This window comes from Rissa tridactyla, chromosome 21 (assembly GCF_028500815.1).
Source record: "Rissa tridactyla isolate bRisTri1 chromosome 21, bRisTri1.patW.cur.20221130, whole genome shotgun sequence".
In the NCBI taxonomy this organism is placed as follows: Eukaryota; Metazoa; Chordata; class Aves; order Charadriiformes; family Laridae; genus Rissa; species Rissa tridactyla.
Genome location: NC_071486.1, coordinates 825,053 through 842,470, shown reverse-complemented (window position 1 = coordinate 842,470; position 17,418 = coordinate 825,053). Strand labels below are relative to the sequence as shown.

At 58.4% G+C, this 17,418-nt stretch overlaps 2 protein-coding genes across 9 annotated transcripts in view; one reads left to right on the top strand and one right to left on the bottom strand.

Moving 5' to 3' along the window:
- Positions 1 to 6,269, top strand: part of PPP1R12B (protein phosphatase 1 regulatory subunit 12B) — a 135,052-nt gene extending 128,783 nt beyond the window's left edge. For all 8 annotated transcript variants that reach the window (XM_054181443.1, XM_054181441.1, XM_054181440.1 and 5 more), the window contains one exon: positions 2,837 to 6,269. Coding sequence is in view for 3 of the 8 variants with exons in the window: in XM_054181441.1 (XP_054037416.1) it covers positions 2,837 to 2,923 (87 nt within the window). In the remaining 5 variants the exon portion in view is untranslated. The remainder of the gene's footprint in view (positions 1 to 2,836) is intronic.
- A 5,413-nt stretch (positions 6,270 to 11,682) lies between these two features.
- SYT2 (synaptotagmin 2) lies at positions 11,683 to 16,917 on the bottom strand. The gene is made up of 8 exons (XM_054181485.1): positions 16,752 to 16,917; positions 16,433 to 16,602; positions 14,823 to 14,939; positions 14,425 to 14,592; positions 14,098 to 14,265; positions 13,528 to 13,645; positions 12,616 to 12,749; positions 11,683 to 11,889 (listed from the first exon to the last, which is right to left on the bottom strand). Exons 1-8 carry the CDS (start codon positions 16,915 to 16,917, stop codon positions 11,683 to 11,685), a joined length of 1,248 nt encoding a protein of 415 aa, XP_054037460.1.
- Positions 16,918 to 17,418: the final 501 nt, after the last annotated feature.

Sequence of the window (17,418 nt, the reverse complement as noted above, 5' to 3'; positions counted from 1 at the left end):
GTGGCTTCCCCTTTCCGGGAGTCTCAGTTCAAGCCCACGCGCGGATCGCAGGGGGATGGTTGGTGTTATCTGGCCGGAATTGTGCAGATGGTCTGATTAAATGATCTCACCGTCTTTCTGGTTTAAATCTGCGAAAAGTATTCTCGGCCCTGTCACTGACTCATTCCTTCTCACAAGCGGTGAGTTGAAGTCATTCTCCTTCCCGACGTGCTTTGACATCTGAGAGGGAAAATTGAGTAAAACTATTTCCAGACTCGGGGAAATAATGTTTCACAAACTGTAAGTCACCGGTGTTTCTTCTGCTCCTAGGAAATACCCACGTTATCGCTTTCCGCCCGCTGGCCCCGCTCTGCTCTGCCGCTTCCCGGCTCGCCTGTAGGTCTGCGGTTGGCTGCTGGTGGCCGGGCTGGAGGAGCCGCGGCTCCGCGAGCTCTGCTGAGGGTTTTTCAGCTCCTTTAGTAGGTCTAACGGAGGATGTTGCTGGTACCTGCAAACCTTGTCTCACCGGTGTCTGTAGATATCACAGCGATACAGTAATGTCACTGTTGGTGGACAGATTTACCGTGCTCTTGCAGCAGTGGTGCTTTTCAAAGAATCTCATTTTCCAAAATCCACGTAATTTCTGAAGTCTCCCCTTCTCCGGTGTCACAGGTAACACCCAGCGCCGCTGCTCGGGCCAGCCTCTAGCCCAAAACTCACTTTACGCCAACGCTGCGTCATGGTCGGTGTCACCGTCCCCCGTGGCCGTGCCACATCCCTCCTTACCCTTCCCAATTAGGCACTGACGAACCTTCAGGGTTCAGGCCCCGCGTGACCAGCCCGCTTCACCTGCAGTTCGTTTTACCCGACTCAAGGCTTCTTTGCTCCGAAGTGGGGAATGCCCTTGGCCTGGGAGGAATGGAATGTTGTCAGATGGATTTTTAGTTTTCAGGAAGCTTCACTGGGAATGGATGGAGTAGGGTCACAGCCGGGAAACTTTTTGAGAAGCGCTTGCTTTACACATATTTCTTCCTTTTTGAATAAATCCCCAAAGTTGCACGCGTGCAAGGCGTTGCCACCGTCAGAGCTCCCAGTGAGCTGTAGAACCGGGCTGGTTGCTCCCTGCTGTGGCCTCTGGGAACCTGTGACAGATTGTCTCTACCAAAGCAAGTGGCAGAACTTCCTACCAGCACCTCATTGCAGGGATGGACATGCTCCAGACGGCAAGGCCACCCCAAGCGGTGACGTAGAGAGGACGGGGACTGTCCGTCGCAGACCCCAGTAGGTGGTCGACCTGCCGCAGTGTGCCGGACCGGGAGGCACCGTGCGTGTTGTGGGTGTCAGATGAAGCTCAGGACGGAGCGGAGGAGCGCGGAGTGAGATGGCGAGTGCTCGCCCCGTTTCTCTGGGCTCCTGAGCACTTTGGTGGTGGGCGATGCCTCTCGTTTGGCTGTGAGAAATTGCATAAAGAGGCATGACTGCTCTTCTGGTGACAGCCCTGTCGTGGAGGTGTCGCTGTCGCGCCACCACGGGGTCCAGTGAGACACTTGTAAGCGTCATCAGCCGAAGCTCTGGCCAGCCCATCACACAGTTTTACTCTTTCCCCAATATCTCGCCATGCTGCACTTCTCCTTCTCCTCCTCTGTCTTGCAAAACCTCCCATGGAGCATCCCCCACCAGCGCCAGCGGGGATGGGCGTGTTGGGAGGAGGGAATTGCTCCCACGGAGCGGTGGGAGCTGGTGTCCGCCCCGGGACCAGCCCACGCTCGGCAGCGGCGGCTGTGGAGGGGCTGCAGATGCGAGGACCGGGCAGGAGGTGGTGGTCAGAGCCGAAACTCCAGCTTAGGAGGAGGGAGAAGGTTTCGTGGGGATTTTGAATTTTGGGGGGGAATTCCTCTGAGATCTGCCTTGGCGGAGAGATGTCATCGCTGAGCTCATACCGGTGCCGTTCGTGCCTGCGTGTCCCCGCTCCACCCTGGCGTGTTCAGCGGGCTCCGGGGCTGGTCGCCCTCGGGGGTGCTGGCACCCGTGGGGTGAGTTACAGCCTCTGACACCCGGGACGGGAGCACGGGGTCTCCTTCCCATCCCCGAACGGCGGGGAACGCTCCCCTGAAGGTCACCCGCCTGCACGGTGGGAAGCAAGGGGAGTCGGGAGGGTTTTTGTGCCGATGAGAAATGCTGGAGAGGTCTTGTTGAAGCTGTTTCTTCCTCTATTTCTAATTAAAAAGGCTTTTGTCTGTGCTGCAGTCCCTGGTTGAGCTCTAGCATTAACTACTGGGCACCAAGGAGGTAGCTCAGGATGTTCTGCCAGTCCCCTGGCCGTGGCATGCGCGTGTGCGTTAAACATCTGTCAGGTCCCAAAGAGATTTGGGTTTGTTCTAACAAGATTTTGCAAGCCAGGCTTGGTCCAGTCCTGAGCGAGAATTCCAGACCTTTGTTTTCCCCTCTAGTCCTGGCAAAATGGAAAAAAACAAATGAGACAAAACAGCTTTACGCTTTTCTGCAGAGCCCTAATTAGCCGCTGGGAACAGGCTTGGGATGAAAGAGCTCAGAAAAGGGTCTTGCCCTCCCAGCCTGGTCCTGACCTGGTGCTGGGGCCGTGGCCTCGCTTCTCACCACGGCCTTTCCCAGCTCCGGGGGCTCCCTGGCTCTTTGCAGTGCTCGTGTCGCCTCTCGGCCCCTCCGCCCCTGATGCCCGGTTTGTAAAAATCCTGGAGACAATGACAGAGAAATTACTGACATTGAGAATGCGCTGGGCGGAGGGGATGCGGCGTCCCTGCTGCTCCCTCCGAGCCGCAGGGCTCGTCCAGCCGGCAGCGCTGAGCCGTGATCCCACCTTGTCTTTGTCTCTCCGCAGATTTTGACAGAGCTGAAGTCGGACAACCAAAGGCTGAAGGACGAGAACGGAGCCCTCATTCGTGTCATCAGCAAGCTCTCCAAATAGGAAGCCGGAGCAAAGGCAGGACGGAGAGGGGTGCCCTCCACAAGCTGCCGACCCCGCCACCAAGCCCTACCCCCGCTTTTCCTCCCGTCACGTACAGCAAGCGTTTCAGCCATGGGATCAACGTCACACCTGCCTTGCCCTGCCCTTTGCTGTACATTCCCTTTCTGCCCCTATTTCCCCCACAACACACCCCCCTGCCATTTTATTATTTTTAATTTAAGCACGCGTGGTGTCTCGGACGTTTTGTTCAAGGGAGAAGAGAAACGTGAGGACTGGGTTTGAGCTGCCAAAACTACTTCTTCCAGAAGCCCAGTGTTTGGAGTTGGACTCCCACCTGGAGTAGGTAGCGCCTACTTTAAAAAGTGACGCTTAAGGAATTCGTCCAGCACATCCAAGCCCTTCAACAGGCAGGAATGTGAGGATGGGCAGGGACTCTGAGGATGCACATCAACCCACCCGCGACGTGGGGCCCGGGTTCCAATGTGACGCTGAGAGCCACCAGGGCTGATTTCTGTAACAGGCTGACGACAGCTGCTTTGCACAGAGACCTCCTTCTCCTTTCGCCCCCGTAGACCGAGTCTTTTATTTAATACAAGATTTCGAACCTGTTCGGTAACATCAGCGCTGACTCTCGGCGTCAGACCCCGTGTCCCTCACCCTGCCTTTTCCTCCGCAGCCTGGGGGATTCAGTGTCACCTCGTGTCCTTCCAGGGCTCCTGTCTCCGTTAGTAGCACCTGCTAATTGCATCTGGACTCTTGCTCCTCGGGACAGGCTGTATCACAGGTACTTGCCAGGCTTTCTGAAGGACAAGCTCGAACCCCCGGAGACGCTCTGCTGCTTTCGCTGCAGATGAGCCTGAATCACCTCGCGGGGAGCTGTGCCCACACCAGGAACCAGCCTCCCCATCCTGACAGCCCTCTGGGACGCCTTCCTGCTCGCTTCACGAAGGCAGAGCCTTGCAGAGGTGTCTGGTCAGGTATTTTAGGTACCGGGCTTTGATTTGCAGCAGGAGGATGCCCAAGTGAAAGGCAGCACGGGTTTGTTTATGGAGAGAGGGAATGCCCGAGTCCGGTCCCACCCAGCCGGCTGCTGGGGAAGAAGCTCCCCGCAGCCGGTTCCAGGGCAGCGGAGCGTGAAGCGGTGATGGCTTGTCCTCCCACATGCCTTGGAAAGGTGTGGGTCCACCAGGGACACGAGGAGCTACCCCTGGGCACGCTGGTACCTGTGTCGCTGGGATGAAAGTCCTTTCATCTGTCAAAAGCTTGCAATAAGCCTTGACCTTGAAGGAAACCTCAAAAAAAAAAAAACCCTTCTTAAATGTTATACGTACTCAGAACAGTTTGAAATTGTTCTCTCTGTGGGCATTTAGACAGGGGCTCCTCTACGTGCTGCGTGGTTTTGATGACAGCAGCAGCAACCTGTCGTCAGATCCGCTGAGCTCCCCCTTAACAGGCTCCTCTCGAACGATACCTTCCCTCGGAGACTTCTTGCTGTGTCCAGACCCCTTTCCCATCTACATCCTTCCACGTCTGGCCTTTCGTTTCCCTTGTCCTTTGGCTTCCCTGTTCCGGCCGGCCGAGCGTTGCAGTCTCAGGCGCTGGACGTGGTGGTTGCCATGAAGTTCTACCTTCATTCCCGGCACCTCCGTTGACCGTGGGCTGGCGGCTCCTGCCGGGCTGGTCGGACTCTTTCCGCTATGAGAGGGATAATGAGATACTTGAACGTGAGCGGAATTCTTGGGCTTGCTCAACAGGGTAAAATTTATCTCTTATCAGCCAATCCTGGGGCTTTTTGGAACCTTTTACTGGTTAGTGCTTCAGAAAGTGTGTTTATTTTCCTCTCCCTTGGATTTTTTTCTTTGTTGGGTTTTTTTTTCCCCCTAATTCTCCATTTTTTTCCCCCTTCCCCTCCCCATCCTGCCTCTTCCCACCTCTCTAGCTCTTCTTAGAGCTGCCGGTTTGTCCCCGGGCAGCTCTAGACAGAGGTTCCTCTTCCACCGCTCTCCGGCCGGCGGAGTTGCTCCTGCTCGGCACGAGACGCTCTTTCTCCTGGTACGCTGAGGCCCTTCCTCTGCTGCTGTGCTTTGGGGAGGAAGAGACCAAAGCTGGTAACAGCAGCAGGGTTTCTGCAGCGCACTGCCTGAGCCAGGCATCCTTTTTATATTACTTTATTTTAACCCTGCTCTATTTAACAGCTTTAAGTCTTGAGATCCAGTCCATGCTTTCTCTGCACGCCGGTCCCACTTGGTGCACTCTTTATGTGAGTACTTCTGCGGTTCTTGATGTTTTTTCTCTTGGTGACCCGCTCCTCGCTTCAGACTTGGGCTCTCAGCCCCAGGCAGGAGCCCGGTCCCTCCTGCGCCGCGCGGAGGAGAAGCACGTCCCCCCCCGCCCCGTTAGGGCTGCTGCCGTCCCAACGCCTGCGCCCGGGCCCGGCGGGATGAGGGGGGAGATTTCAGACCGAAAGCTCCTGTTGTTCTCTCGGGGCAGGTTCCGGGCAGCGGGAAGACGCCTGGATCTGGTTTAGGCAGAGGGTTCAGCCCAATCTGACGAATCCACCCTGCACTGACGTTTTGCCCCTTCCTACCGGGACACTCATTGCGTTTTAGCCTAAGGAACAGTACGCAAAGGGTGCGGAAGGTTTAATTCCTCCGCACGGCACCTTGCGAAGCCAAACCACTTTAGATGAAGTGTCTGCTTAGCACTGGATTGTCCCCTGACCTCTGGCGGGGGTAGAGGACCCACCACGTTTAGTCTTCGCCGACGACTAGCCAAAGCTGTGAGGATTCCGTGACGACGATGCAATTGCAAACCAAATTCTTGAGAAGGAATTTTTTTTTTTTTTTTTTTTTTTTGGTCTCACTTAACGCCTGACGTAACCAGTGCACGGAGGAGGTGACGAGTAGGACACCTTGCGCTCGGCGCTTGGGACGGAGAGCCAAGCGAGCAGTTTTTACAACGGATCCCTATTTGAACCAGAGCATTTGCCAGACGTGGTCTCCCTTGGAGAGCACAAGCTTTTTTTCTGAGCGATTGCTTGGGGTGAATTCATTTTTATTGCTTGGGGTGAACCCGCCTATCGTGGCTGCGAGTTTGATGATGGCTCTTTGTAAATAAACTCCTTGGAGAAGCAGGACTAGCTTACGAGATGAGGAGAGAATGTATTTTTATGCAACTTTTGAGTGGCCTTTCAAACCCTGAGATGAATGATTTGTTTTACTGGTTGTTGTTATATAGTATTATAAGTATTATGTGTTTGAAAGTTTGGGAATAATATTCACATCTATGATGCTTGTAAACACAACAGTATTTATAAATGAATAAAATAAGAGTTGATAAAATAGAAGCTTTGACTTTGCTTCCGTTGTTCTGGAGCTTGGGAGGCTGCTCTAAGTTCTTTAGCCTAAAATGCCCTGTTTCTCCCAAAACTGCCGTAGCACAACAGTACCAATCGTCTCTACAAGCAGAAATGCTCGGCAGGTGGTCGCTGTTGAGATGGAACTTCCCATGGGCAAGTTTGTGCCCGTTGCCCCTTGTCCTGTCCCCGGGCACCACTGAGAAGAGCCTGGCCCCATCCTCCTGACACCCCCCCTTTCAGTATTTATCAGCGTTGATAAGATCCCCCCTCAGCCGTCTTTTTTCCAGACTGAAGAGATCCAAATCCCTCAGCCTTTCTTCATCAGAGAGATGTTCCAGTCCCCTCAGCATCTTGGTGGCCCTTTGCTGTCCCCTCTCCAGCAGTTCCCTGGCCTTCTGGAACCGGGGAGCCCAGAACTGGCCCCAGTGCTCCAGCTGTGGCCTCCCCAGGGCAGAGCAGAGGGGGAGGATGAACCTCCCTCCACCTGCTGGCCACGATCTTCTTGATGCACCCAGGATGCCATTGGCCTTCTTGGCCACCAGGGCACATCGCTGGCTCATGGGCACCCTGTTGTCCCCCAGGACTCCCAGGACTCTTTCCACAGCGCTGCTCTCCAGCGGGTCACCCCCAACCTGTCCTGCTCGTCTAACCTTAGACGTTGAATGCTTAAGGTCTGAACCGCCGTGGGGCTCGGGCCCATCTCCCGCCCTGGCCTTGAGCCCTGTGTTTGCCCTGCTCAGGAGCTCGGGCAGGACAAACCCGACGCAGAGACGTGGGCGCTGGTGCCACGTCTCGGAGCCTTTGTCCCACGTGGGGTTTCCAGAGTCCTCCGTGTATTTCCGTCTTTGGGGGCGGTTACTGCAGCTTGAGCTCTCCCCCTTAGGGCTTAGGGGCGTCCAGCGCCTCTGCAAAGCAGGGCAGGACCCCAGCGTGAATACACGGACCCAGCTGTGGAAGTGGGGGGGTGAAGAATTGGTGGGGACCATTGATGTTGTCCCACCTGCACCCCACATCTGGGCCCGCCACGCTCAGCCGGGCCACCAGGGCTGCCCAGAGACGTCCCCACCACGCGTGTGAGCACACTCGTGTCTCGGGGGGACCTGGGCCGTCACGGGGTTCCCCCCTGCACCCCCGTCCCTCCGTCGTCCCTGGGACCTGCCCCCCGCCACAGACACCGCCCCCACCGCCCCCCCCCGAGCCCCAGCAGCAAGACCAGGAGGGAACCGGGGCTCCTTTCAGCTCGTTTCTTTAATAAGGAGACAGATATCATTACAAAATAACCATTTAACGATAAGAGACGGAAACAACAGTCCACACGAGAGGAAGGGGCTTTAAAAGCAGCTTCCCGCCGGAGCCGAGCGCTGCGGGGCCGGGACGGGCAGAGCGGGGCCGGGATGGGGGTCCTGGGCCTGGGACTCCCCCGGGAGCTGCTCCTCCCGCCCAGGTTTGGGGGGAAAAAGGAAAAGAAAGCCGAGCTTGTTGCCAAGCCCGGTGGATTCGCTTCCTTTTAACCCAGGAGACCGAAGCCGAGCGTCCCCGGGGCATGGCTGGGTTTGCACCTCGGTGCAGCCGGGAGAGGGGAATGCCCAAGAGGGGAATTTTCTTCTCCCCGAAACGGAATCCACCAGACTGGACACGGCAGAAATCACCCAAATCGCTCCGAAAAGCCTTTTCACCACCAGATTTTCGCCGCCTCCCAGCCTTTCCATTACAGAAATGTCACCAGCAGGTCGGCCCCCAGCATCTGTGCCCAGCTCTGCCCCGTCCCCTCGCCCGGCGGGACGGCGGCAACAGTGGCCACCGAGGCAGTGGCCGCTGTGGCCTGTCCTGGCAGCTGGGCTCCGCCGCTGAGCCCCACGAAACCAGGGGACGGACACACGGGGGAAGGGGGTCACGGCTCACCTGTGGGCCCGTCCCCGTGGGGTCCCGGCACACCGTGGTCTAATATGGCTTCTAAAGTTGCTCTGACGGTGAAATGCACCAACGCGACACAGGACGCCGAAGCCACGATGTTGCCGCTACCCGGCCATGGTATAAACGCAACAAGATACAGGAACAAGACACACATGGAAGTCACGGCTGCGTCGGTGGCAGCTCACCCTCCGCTGGTGGGACTGGCTTGGCATGCTTTGCTTCTTGGCGTTATTTTCTTTTACAGGACTTTATTTTTTTATTTTATTTTTTTAATTTTTTTTTTTTACTTATTTTGGGGAAAATACTCAGGGCAGCGGAGAGCACACGGGCGATGAGTTTTGTTCGTCGCCGTCTCTGCCTCGCTGGAGAAACGCGGCCGGGACGGAGGGGCTGAGCGAGCGGGGCCGCGCTGGGCTGGAGCCATGCTGCTACTGCTACGGGGCTGCGGCTCATGCACTGCTCATGGCGCGTACAGCTACGTCTCCGTCTATTGTTCACTACACACAACTAAGGGCGGGACGGAGCGGCGGGGGGGGGGAGGGGGGTCAGAGGCAGCGCAGATGGCTTTAGTATGTTGGTTATTTTTCCCTTTTTTATTTAAAAAAAAAAAAAAAAAAAAAGGAAAAAATTAATTATGTGCTAAAGTCACAGTTTCTCCACCCCCGAGGCTTAAAGAGTCCAAATGGAACCAGCCGGGTGGGACCCTCGCTCCTGGTGAGACCCCGGGCGGTGCGGCGGGTGTGGGGGTATGGGGGTGCATGGGGGGGGGGGGGGGTGCATAGGGGAGGTACATGGGGGGGTGCATGGGGGGTGCATTGGGGGGGTACATGGGGCGTGCATGGGGCATGCAGGGGAGGTGCATGGGGAAGTGCATGGGGGAGGTACATGGGGGGGTACATGGGGGGGTGCAGGGGGGGTGCAGGGGGGCATGCATGGGGAGGTGCATGGGGAGGTGCATGGGGAGGTGCATGGAGGGTTACACGGTGCGTGCATGGTGGGGTGCATGGTGGGGTGCATGGGGGGTGCATGGGGGGGTGCGTAGGGAGTGCATGGGGGGGTGCATGGGGGGTGCATGGGGGGGTGCATGAGGAGTGCATGGGGGTGCGTGTGCACGTGGACAGTTGTGGTGCCCACCTCTGCCTGCTGCCCTGGGAGAGCCGCGGGGCCGCGCACGCTCCATGAGAGCCAGCAGGAGGATTTCAGTGCTCTTTCCGATCCCTTTGGTTTTAACCCATTCCCACATGAGGCCAACGCCCCCCCAGGTGCCCGGACAGACACCGAAATGGGACTGATTCGAGACCCCGAATCCTGCCAGCGTCCCCTGGACGAGGGCCATCAGCCTGCCCCAGTTCCCCGTTAATTAAAAGCACCCCAAGACTTCTTCCCCTTCAGCTAAACGATGAGGGCAGGACCTCGTTTGCTGACACTGATGCATCCAGTAGGAAAAGGGACTAATTAAAGTTGGAGAAGGCCCTGCAGGGCCACTCGTTTGATGACCCACGAAGGCCCTGTGGCCCAGCGTGGCCCCGGTGCCACCTTCAATCCTGCAGCTCCAGCAGCCGGGCCGGGCCCTGGGGCATAAGCTAAATGCCACCCAGGTGGTGGTGGACGTGGTCTTTGGAGGTCTCTGGTCCAACCACCCCCACCACCAGACCACGGCTTAGCAAAACGAACCCCAGACCTCCCCCAAGGACAGAGACGTCCCTCCCTGGGGACCTGTCCCAGAGCTGCACGTCCCTCCAGGGGAAGGGGCTCGTCCCCGTGTCCAACCTGAACCCCTTGAGCTGTTTCCCATCATCTCCCCACCTCCAGCCGGGGATGAGATGCCCTTTGGGGGCTACGGGGCTGCCGGGGTGAGCTCAGTTTCGGCCCTTTATCCCCGGGCTCGGGATACCCTTCACTGAAGTCCCAGCCCGGGCGTTGGGTCCCCAGAGCGGTGTCCCCGATGCACAGGGCATCCCCAGCTGCCCCCAGAGCTCTGCTGCTCCGCTGCAAGGCGCCCTCGCTGAAGGTGCATCGCCCTTCGCTGCTTAACTCTGCTGAAACCTCCTGCAACCGAGTCCAGGAAAGCAAAGCGGAGCCGGGAGCACAAGGCTGCCGGGGGGCACAAGGCTGGGACAGTGACACCAGCTCTGGCTGTCAGTGCTCCAGTACAGACTGGGCCGAACTGGGCAGGGCTGCTGGACCCTCTCCCGATGCTCGCTTTCCAGCTCAGGTGCTTGGTCCCGCAGTGGCAGAGGTGGCCCCGAGAAGCTCTTGCCCGCTGTCAGGGACACAGATATGGCTTATACCCCCACGGGGAGTGGGACGAGGTGGGTCCAGCAGCCAACAGCCCGGTGGGAAGCAGCAGCTTGTGGGGGTCAGGGGCTTTGGTCCCTCGTTGGCCATGGGCTCTCTCTCACCCTTCCCACCTGCATCACAGCGGTGGGGCTGGAGGTCCCCATAGATCCCTGGCTGCCCCAGGGCTGTGCTGGGGTGTCCACAGCAGGGCTGATCCCTGGGGACACATGATGGTCTTCGGGGAGGCACCTGGCACTGCCATGGGGGGCTGCCCCCCTCCCATTTGGAGACCTCTCAGCAGAAACCTGCTTTGTGGAAGCAGCTGGAGCTACAGGTTTCAACCAAGTGTGGTGGGACACCCAGGCAAATCACCCAGAGCTGTCCTCGCCCAGTTTTTGGGGACATGATGGCCACTTGGCAGAGGTGGCGGTGGCCCACACTGCGCTGCCGTGGCATACACATCCCACCATGTGTCTCCCCAGACCAGAACCCCCCTGGAGCTCCCTGCACTCCGACAGGCCCCGTGGCCCTGGTTGCAACGCCAAGGGCTCGGCAGCCCACCACCCCGAGGTCCCTGCAAACCTCTCCCCAGAAGAAGTCAAACCTGGAGCTGGCCAAGGACACTTGGCCATCCTCAGTCCAAAACCATGGCTCTCACCTTTCCCGGACAGAGGGAGGCAGAGCAGGAGCGGGAGGCACCTGGGTCTCCCACAGAGGGTCTTCTCCACCAGTTTGATGTCCACGCAGCTGTTCACGCCCCAGGCAAGCACAGTGGGTCTGGTCATCTTGCACTATCAGGCTCCGGTATCATCTCCATGCAACATTTGACGGTTCCCCACATGAACCCAAGGGAAGGACAGTGGCAGCGATGCTGCGGGCTGGTGACGCAGCCACTGGGAAAGGTCCCAGGTGGGACCTGGAAGGGTCCAGGATGGAAGGGTCCACCTGGAAGGGATGGTGGGCGGAGGCGATGGGACATGCAGCAGAAGGGAGCGATGCTGAAGAACGAAAAGAACCATCTGTGTCTTTAACCTCTTCCCCAGAAGCTATTGGGACTGTCTGGAAACCCTTCCACAGCCATCAAAGGGTATTTCAGCTTAAAACAGAACATAAAAAACAAAACCAAAGGTTGCGTAACTGAGGTATCAGTAGCTCTGGGTCACTTCGACTGTCCGCAGTGCCGTGCCGCGTTGGCCGGCAACTCTTCCTATTTGTTTTTCCCGAGAGCTGCGTCTACTTCTTCCTCTGGCTTCAGTGAGTGCCACTGGGCAATGGGCCGCCGGGGGTTGGCCAGCATGTCGGACCAGTGCCGCAGCTCCGTGCCAGTGGAGTTGCAGCCTGTGAAGATCTTGCCGATGGCTTCGTTCTTCCCCAGCTTGTCATAGTCCAGCACTGTGATGACCACTTGCACTTTCTAAAGGAGGAAACCTTCTTTAGAGGGGTGAAAAGGTGCAGAGGCCAGGACTGCTCCACAGCCTCCATGCTGTCCCCAGCTGTGGGGTGGCTCAGCAGGGCACCCCAGGGATCCCCCAAGGCTGAGCCCTACCATGGCCAATTTTGGGGCAGGGTCCCCTCCATGCCCATAACTTCCTCCACTTCCTTCCCCAAGGACCCCCAGGCCTGCAGAGCTACGGTGAGGGCCCAGCTCATCCTGACGTGGCCACCTGGGAATGGTCACCACGGGGTGGTGTGGAGCTGGGCAAGAGCTGTGAGCTGCAGGACTTGATGGGGCTGGGCTGGGGCAAGGGGCAGATGCTAGGGATAGGAGAGGACATGGAGGGGCAGAAGGCACCTACCAATGGTCCAAAATGCCCCAAGGACTACGAGGGCTCCCTGCTCTGACTTGGGTGAACACTGTAGGACCAGGAGCAGAGGAAAGCCCTATTCCAGCTGTGATCCTGGTTGGGGTTGTATCTCCCATGGGTGCTGCCCAGCCTCCCACCCCTGCCCCTGCACCAGCCACCCTCAGCATCAGCCCAGGCCCAGGTTAGGGCTGGACATATATCACGGGTGACCAGACCAGGAGCTTGGCAGGAGACACTCAGGCTGCTGGGAAGGCTGGGACATAGGCTCAGGCGTCTGTGGGACTTCTCCCATCGCCCCCACCCTGCCTGCCTCCCAGGGGAGTCATCGGACAAACCTGTATCTGCTCAAAGGGGATCTCAAAGCTGAAGGACTCATTGAAGTAGGGGTTCAGGGTCTTCTTCTTGACTGTGGTCTTCTTCTTCTTCAACCTCTTGCCGTTCTGCAGCAGGTGGATCTTCACGTAGGGATCTAGGGGGGACAGGAAGTGCATCAGCCAGGGCTGACATGCCCAGGGGACACCATCAGCCTGGTCCCAGGAGAAGTCTTAGCCTAGGATGAGGTGCACCATGTTGTAAAGTGTAAAGGTGCTCCAAGTTTTGTGGATGGAGGCCAAAGCAAAAATATTTGGGCTGCAGAGGATTTGTGGGAGCAACTGGCCAAGGGATGGAGCTCCTCTGCATCCGCTGGGTCCCCTTGTAAGAGGGACAGTGGAGTGATACTGGTGAGTGCTGGCCTGTCACCCCCTTTTCTGGAGCAGGACACCCCAGCAATAAAGCTGAACCCTTCCAGCCATGCAGGTGCTACTCTTCTCCTGGTTAAGGCAGGTCTGGAGAGAGTTGAGGGTCCTTGGGCAGAGACTTCATCCCTGGGATGGAGTTGGGAAGACACTTTTGGAATAAAACACACCATCGACCACGGTCCTTGGCCCCATGTTGAGAAGGAGCAAGACCAGGAGCAAATGGCAGAGGAGCATTTTCACCACCCAGGTCCTGCAGCATTCTGGCCCCGGACACAGTGGCAGACAAAATTAAATATGTCCCTCCTAAAGGTCAGGGGGCTCATCCCATCCCCATCTCCCCTCACCCCCAGCCAGACCTTGGGCTGCCTCCAGTGCGGGAGGTCCCAGACACTGGAGGGGAATTCCTCGAGCTCTGCCAGACTGATGGCCCCAGTGTCCTTCCCCAACAAAGCATGCTGAGAGACACAAACTGGGGCAGGAGGAGAATGTCCACGAGCCAACACCCACCTGAGAGACCCCCAACATCCATCTTCTTCAGGTTCTTGGCCTCCAGGATGCAGACAGTGAGTTTCCCGGCCGTGGGCACGTAGCGGAGGGAGATGCAGATATCTCCTAGCTTCTCTGGCTGCCAGGCAGAGCAGGGAGCAGATATCAGAGCCTTGCCAATGCCTCATACCACAGCGTCGGTACATGATCCCACAGGCAGGTCCCCCCAAACCCTGCTCATCCTTCGATGCAGGCACGAGCTGGCACCCTGTGCACCAGCTGATCTGATCACCTGGGGCTGGGGCGGGCCAGTCCCAGCGCAGCACCCAGGCTTTTATACTCTTTGGTTTTGTTACTGAAAGGCTTTTGCACGGGGGAACAACAGGGGCAGATCCTGCCCCGCGGTCAGGCTCAGGACACGCGTGGGATTCAGGTGGGACCCCACAGCAATAGGCATGCACTGGGGGATGGCCACTCCATGGTCACCCCACATCTCAACCCCCATAGCCAAGGGTTTCAGCTGGCCAAGGGCCCCGCACCAGCCCCGCTCTCACCTCCTCCTTCTCACCACTCTGTAGGTCCCGCTCTCACCTCCTCCTTCTCACCACTCTGCAGGTCCCGCCACTCCTCAATGGGCTGGCCCAGGTCCACCGTGTTCATGGGCACCTTCACCTCGCCGATGATGTCGTGCTTGGAGAAGCGATCGAAGTCGTAGATGGCCATCACCAGCGTCTTCCCACCCAGTTCCTGGTAGGGGACCTGCACAAAAAGGGACACTGGGCTGGCAACGGGCTCAGAGGAGCCCAAGCCACGACCACCCACTCCCAGCAGCAAGGGTCAAAGTACGGGACCAGGACACAGTCAAGGGGAAAGATGGGAGTGGGAGACAAGGTCCCACGTTGTTGGTAGGGGGCTCACCTTGAAGGTGAAGGTCTCGTTGAAGGCAGGGTTGAGTGTCTTCTTCTGCACTTTGGTCTCATACTTTTTCTTCTTGTCAGGAAGCAGGAACACCTTGACGTATGGGTCTGAGGTGCCACCCATGTCCAAAGCTGGCAGTTCAGCAGCTTGGAGGATCCCCACTGTCAGCTGGAGGGGGGAGAGGGGTGTCTTCAGTGAGATGGCCCAGCTATGTGCTGTAGTTGCCAAGGGCTTGTCTCCAGCCCAACATGGAGCAGGACTCCCCATGGCGCAGCACCCAGCTCCCCCCTCCCTCCCACGCTACCCAGGTCCTACAGGGAGACTCCTCTTCTCAAATACCCTCCGTGGGCAAACCCCACTCCCCCGTCTCCTCAGCCGAGCCCCAGCGCCTCCATCACCTGGTTCGCCTGGAAATCATAGTCCAGTGAGAACTGCAGCTTGCCCAGGTTCTCCGGCTCCTTCTCCTCCTCCTCACCTTCCCCCTCCGTCAGACCCGTCTCCGCATCATCGTCATCCTGTTGATCCTGCAACAGCAGCAGAGGTGCCCAGATCAGCAGCAGGGTGACAGCCCAGCGTCTGCGTCCCCGCACTGATGGGGACCTCTGGCACCCCAACCCTACTGGTATTTCAAGCCCTGGGTTCTCCCCATGAGGGGCAAGGAGACAACCCGCACTGGGGACACAAAGCACCAGTAGGAGCAGCCCTGGGGTGGCCCCGGCTCTGCCCACAACCACGCAGCTGCTGGGAAGCCGGGTTGCCCCCGGCTGCTCCGTGCTGGTCTGGCCGAGATGGCGTGGAAGCTGCCTCGGGGCGCTGGGACGCAGGGTCAGCCCCAGTGGGGAGAGGTTTAGTGTTTCTATGGGGGGGCTGCATGGAAGCAACCTACTGCAAAGGGTGCAGAGATACGCTACCCACCCCAGTCCGCGCTTGGGGGAGTGCTGCAGCCGGTGCTAAGGTCTTAGCAGGGCCATTTTATTAACACTGTAATAGAGATCCAACCTAATTCTCCTATGCCGAAGGCAAATCCACCCCTCTCCATGCCTCTCCAAGCCATGGTCCATGGCATGGGAGCCCCATCTCCTCATCACCTCTCTGACGTGTCCCCAGGTCCCCTGTCCCACCCTGGAAGCAGTTGATGGAGAAGTAGGTTCATGGTGGCACCTACCGTGGAGGGCGTCCCGGGGCGGGGAGGGAACATGCAGACAAGGCAGCAGGGAGGGAAGACGGCGGGAGCAGCGGGAGGGAAGAGAGTCACGTTACAGAGAGCACTGACAAGGACCCATGGTGAGGTGGGGAATCGGGGTTTGTACGGCCCCGTCGAGCCCCAGGGGATGGCAGCCCTCGCCCTCCACAGGGAATCCCACCCCACATCTCCCACCACCACGGGGGCGTGCAGACGGGCAGGTAGGACGGAGCATTGCCACTCAGCCCCCACCGCTCCAGCCCTGCCTGCATGCCCGTGGTGCCCACGCTGCTCTGAAGAGCAGGAACGGACACCCAAAATCTCCTGCCCCCTCCAAACGGCCCTGGGTTGGGCTGATGAACTGAAATGGCCGGGATCACCCCAAACTCGCTGGGGCCTCCTTCCCGCTGTCCCCTCCTGGCCCCCCAGGACGCTCCATGCACTAGAACCTGACACTTGAGCACTGGCTTTTTGGGGACCTCCCCCCAAACCGGTGGGGGTTTTGGCCTGGGGGTCCTCCCCTCTCTGCTGAAGGCACAGAGAAATGAGAGGGGAACTCAGAGGAAGGCAAGGAGACACAACACCCAGGTGAAGCATCAGTCGATCCAGGGCAGCCTGAGCCGGGTCCCACCCAGACCACCAGGCGCTGGGAGAGGACAGTGCTGCTCTCTCAGCTCCAGGCTCCCGTCTGCACTGCCCCATCGCAGGATCCTGGTGGCTCCATCCCCCTCTGCTGCCTGAGCTACGAGTGCCCTGACATGGTTTGTAACTCAACCGGAGGGATCGTCCTACACCACAAGGCCAAGCAGTCCAGAAGGACGTCACCTGATTGCCTGACTTCATGTCCTTCATGTTCATGGCATTCTTCATGCCTTTGCCCTTCTCTTTCTTGTTCTTCTTCTTCTTGCAGCAGCACTTCTTGCAGATGCAGAAGCAGCAGGTGAGGATGAGGAGTCCAGCTACCACCGCGATAGCGATGAGGGCCCAGGGTGGCACTGCGGGCAAAAGCCGGTATCATCATTAGCCCCACAGCTCCCTCCCAGCCCCAGCCACCCCACCGCCTTGTCCCACAAGCTGCACTGGGACTGGAGCAGTGGTGGGGTCATGAGGAGAGTAATACCTGGACAAGGAGGCAGCTACTCACGGGGGATCTTGTTGAGCTCATTCATGAACTTGTCCCTCAGCTTGGTGAACATGTCCTCCTTGCTCTCGCCTGGCCCCGCAGCCTCGGTGGAGTTCTCCATCGTGGCCACGGGCATCGTGGTGGCCGTGGCCTCCGGGGCCATCATGGACGCTTGCTTGAACGTCATGATGGGTCAGGGGCTCCCTGAAACACAACGACGCCTTGGCGGTTACCCAGGTCCCTGCTGCCCCCACCTCTCCCCATGCCCAGGCTGCATCCCTGAGCGGGGATGTCTGCACCGAGGGCAACATCTGCCCCGCAAGCAGGGCTACAGCAGGGCGCTTGGTCTGCTAGAGGGGCGTAGAGCCCAGTGGTCATGAAGGACGTGAGGGATCAGACACCTAGATTCCCTCACGGGTGATGGGGAGTGCAGTTGAGCCCCACGTTGCCTGACCCTTGAGACCTCCAAAGGCACTGGGAGCATCACCCAGCATCATGTCAACACTGGTGCCAGCTCAGAGCCTCCTGTGGACATTGAGCACGTTCGTAGGGGCAGGTTTGCCTGGCGAGGGCCCATGGGATGAGGGAAGGGGTGTTTGCATCCCCAGGAGAGATGAGCAAGGTTTGTTTGGACAAAGCCAGCACCAACCCACCCCACCCCCTCGCCTCCCCCTTTTCTCAAGCAGGG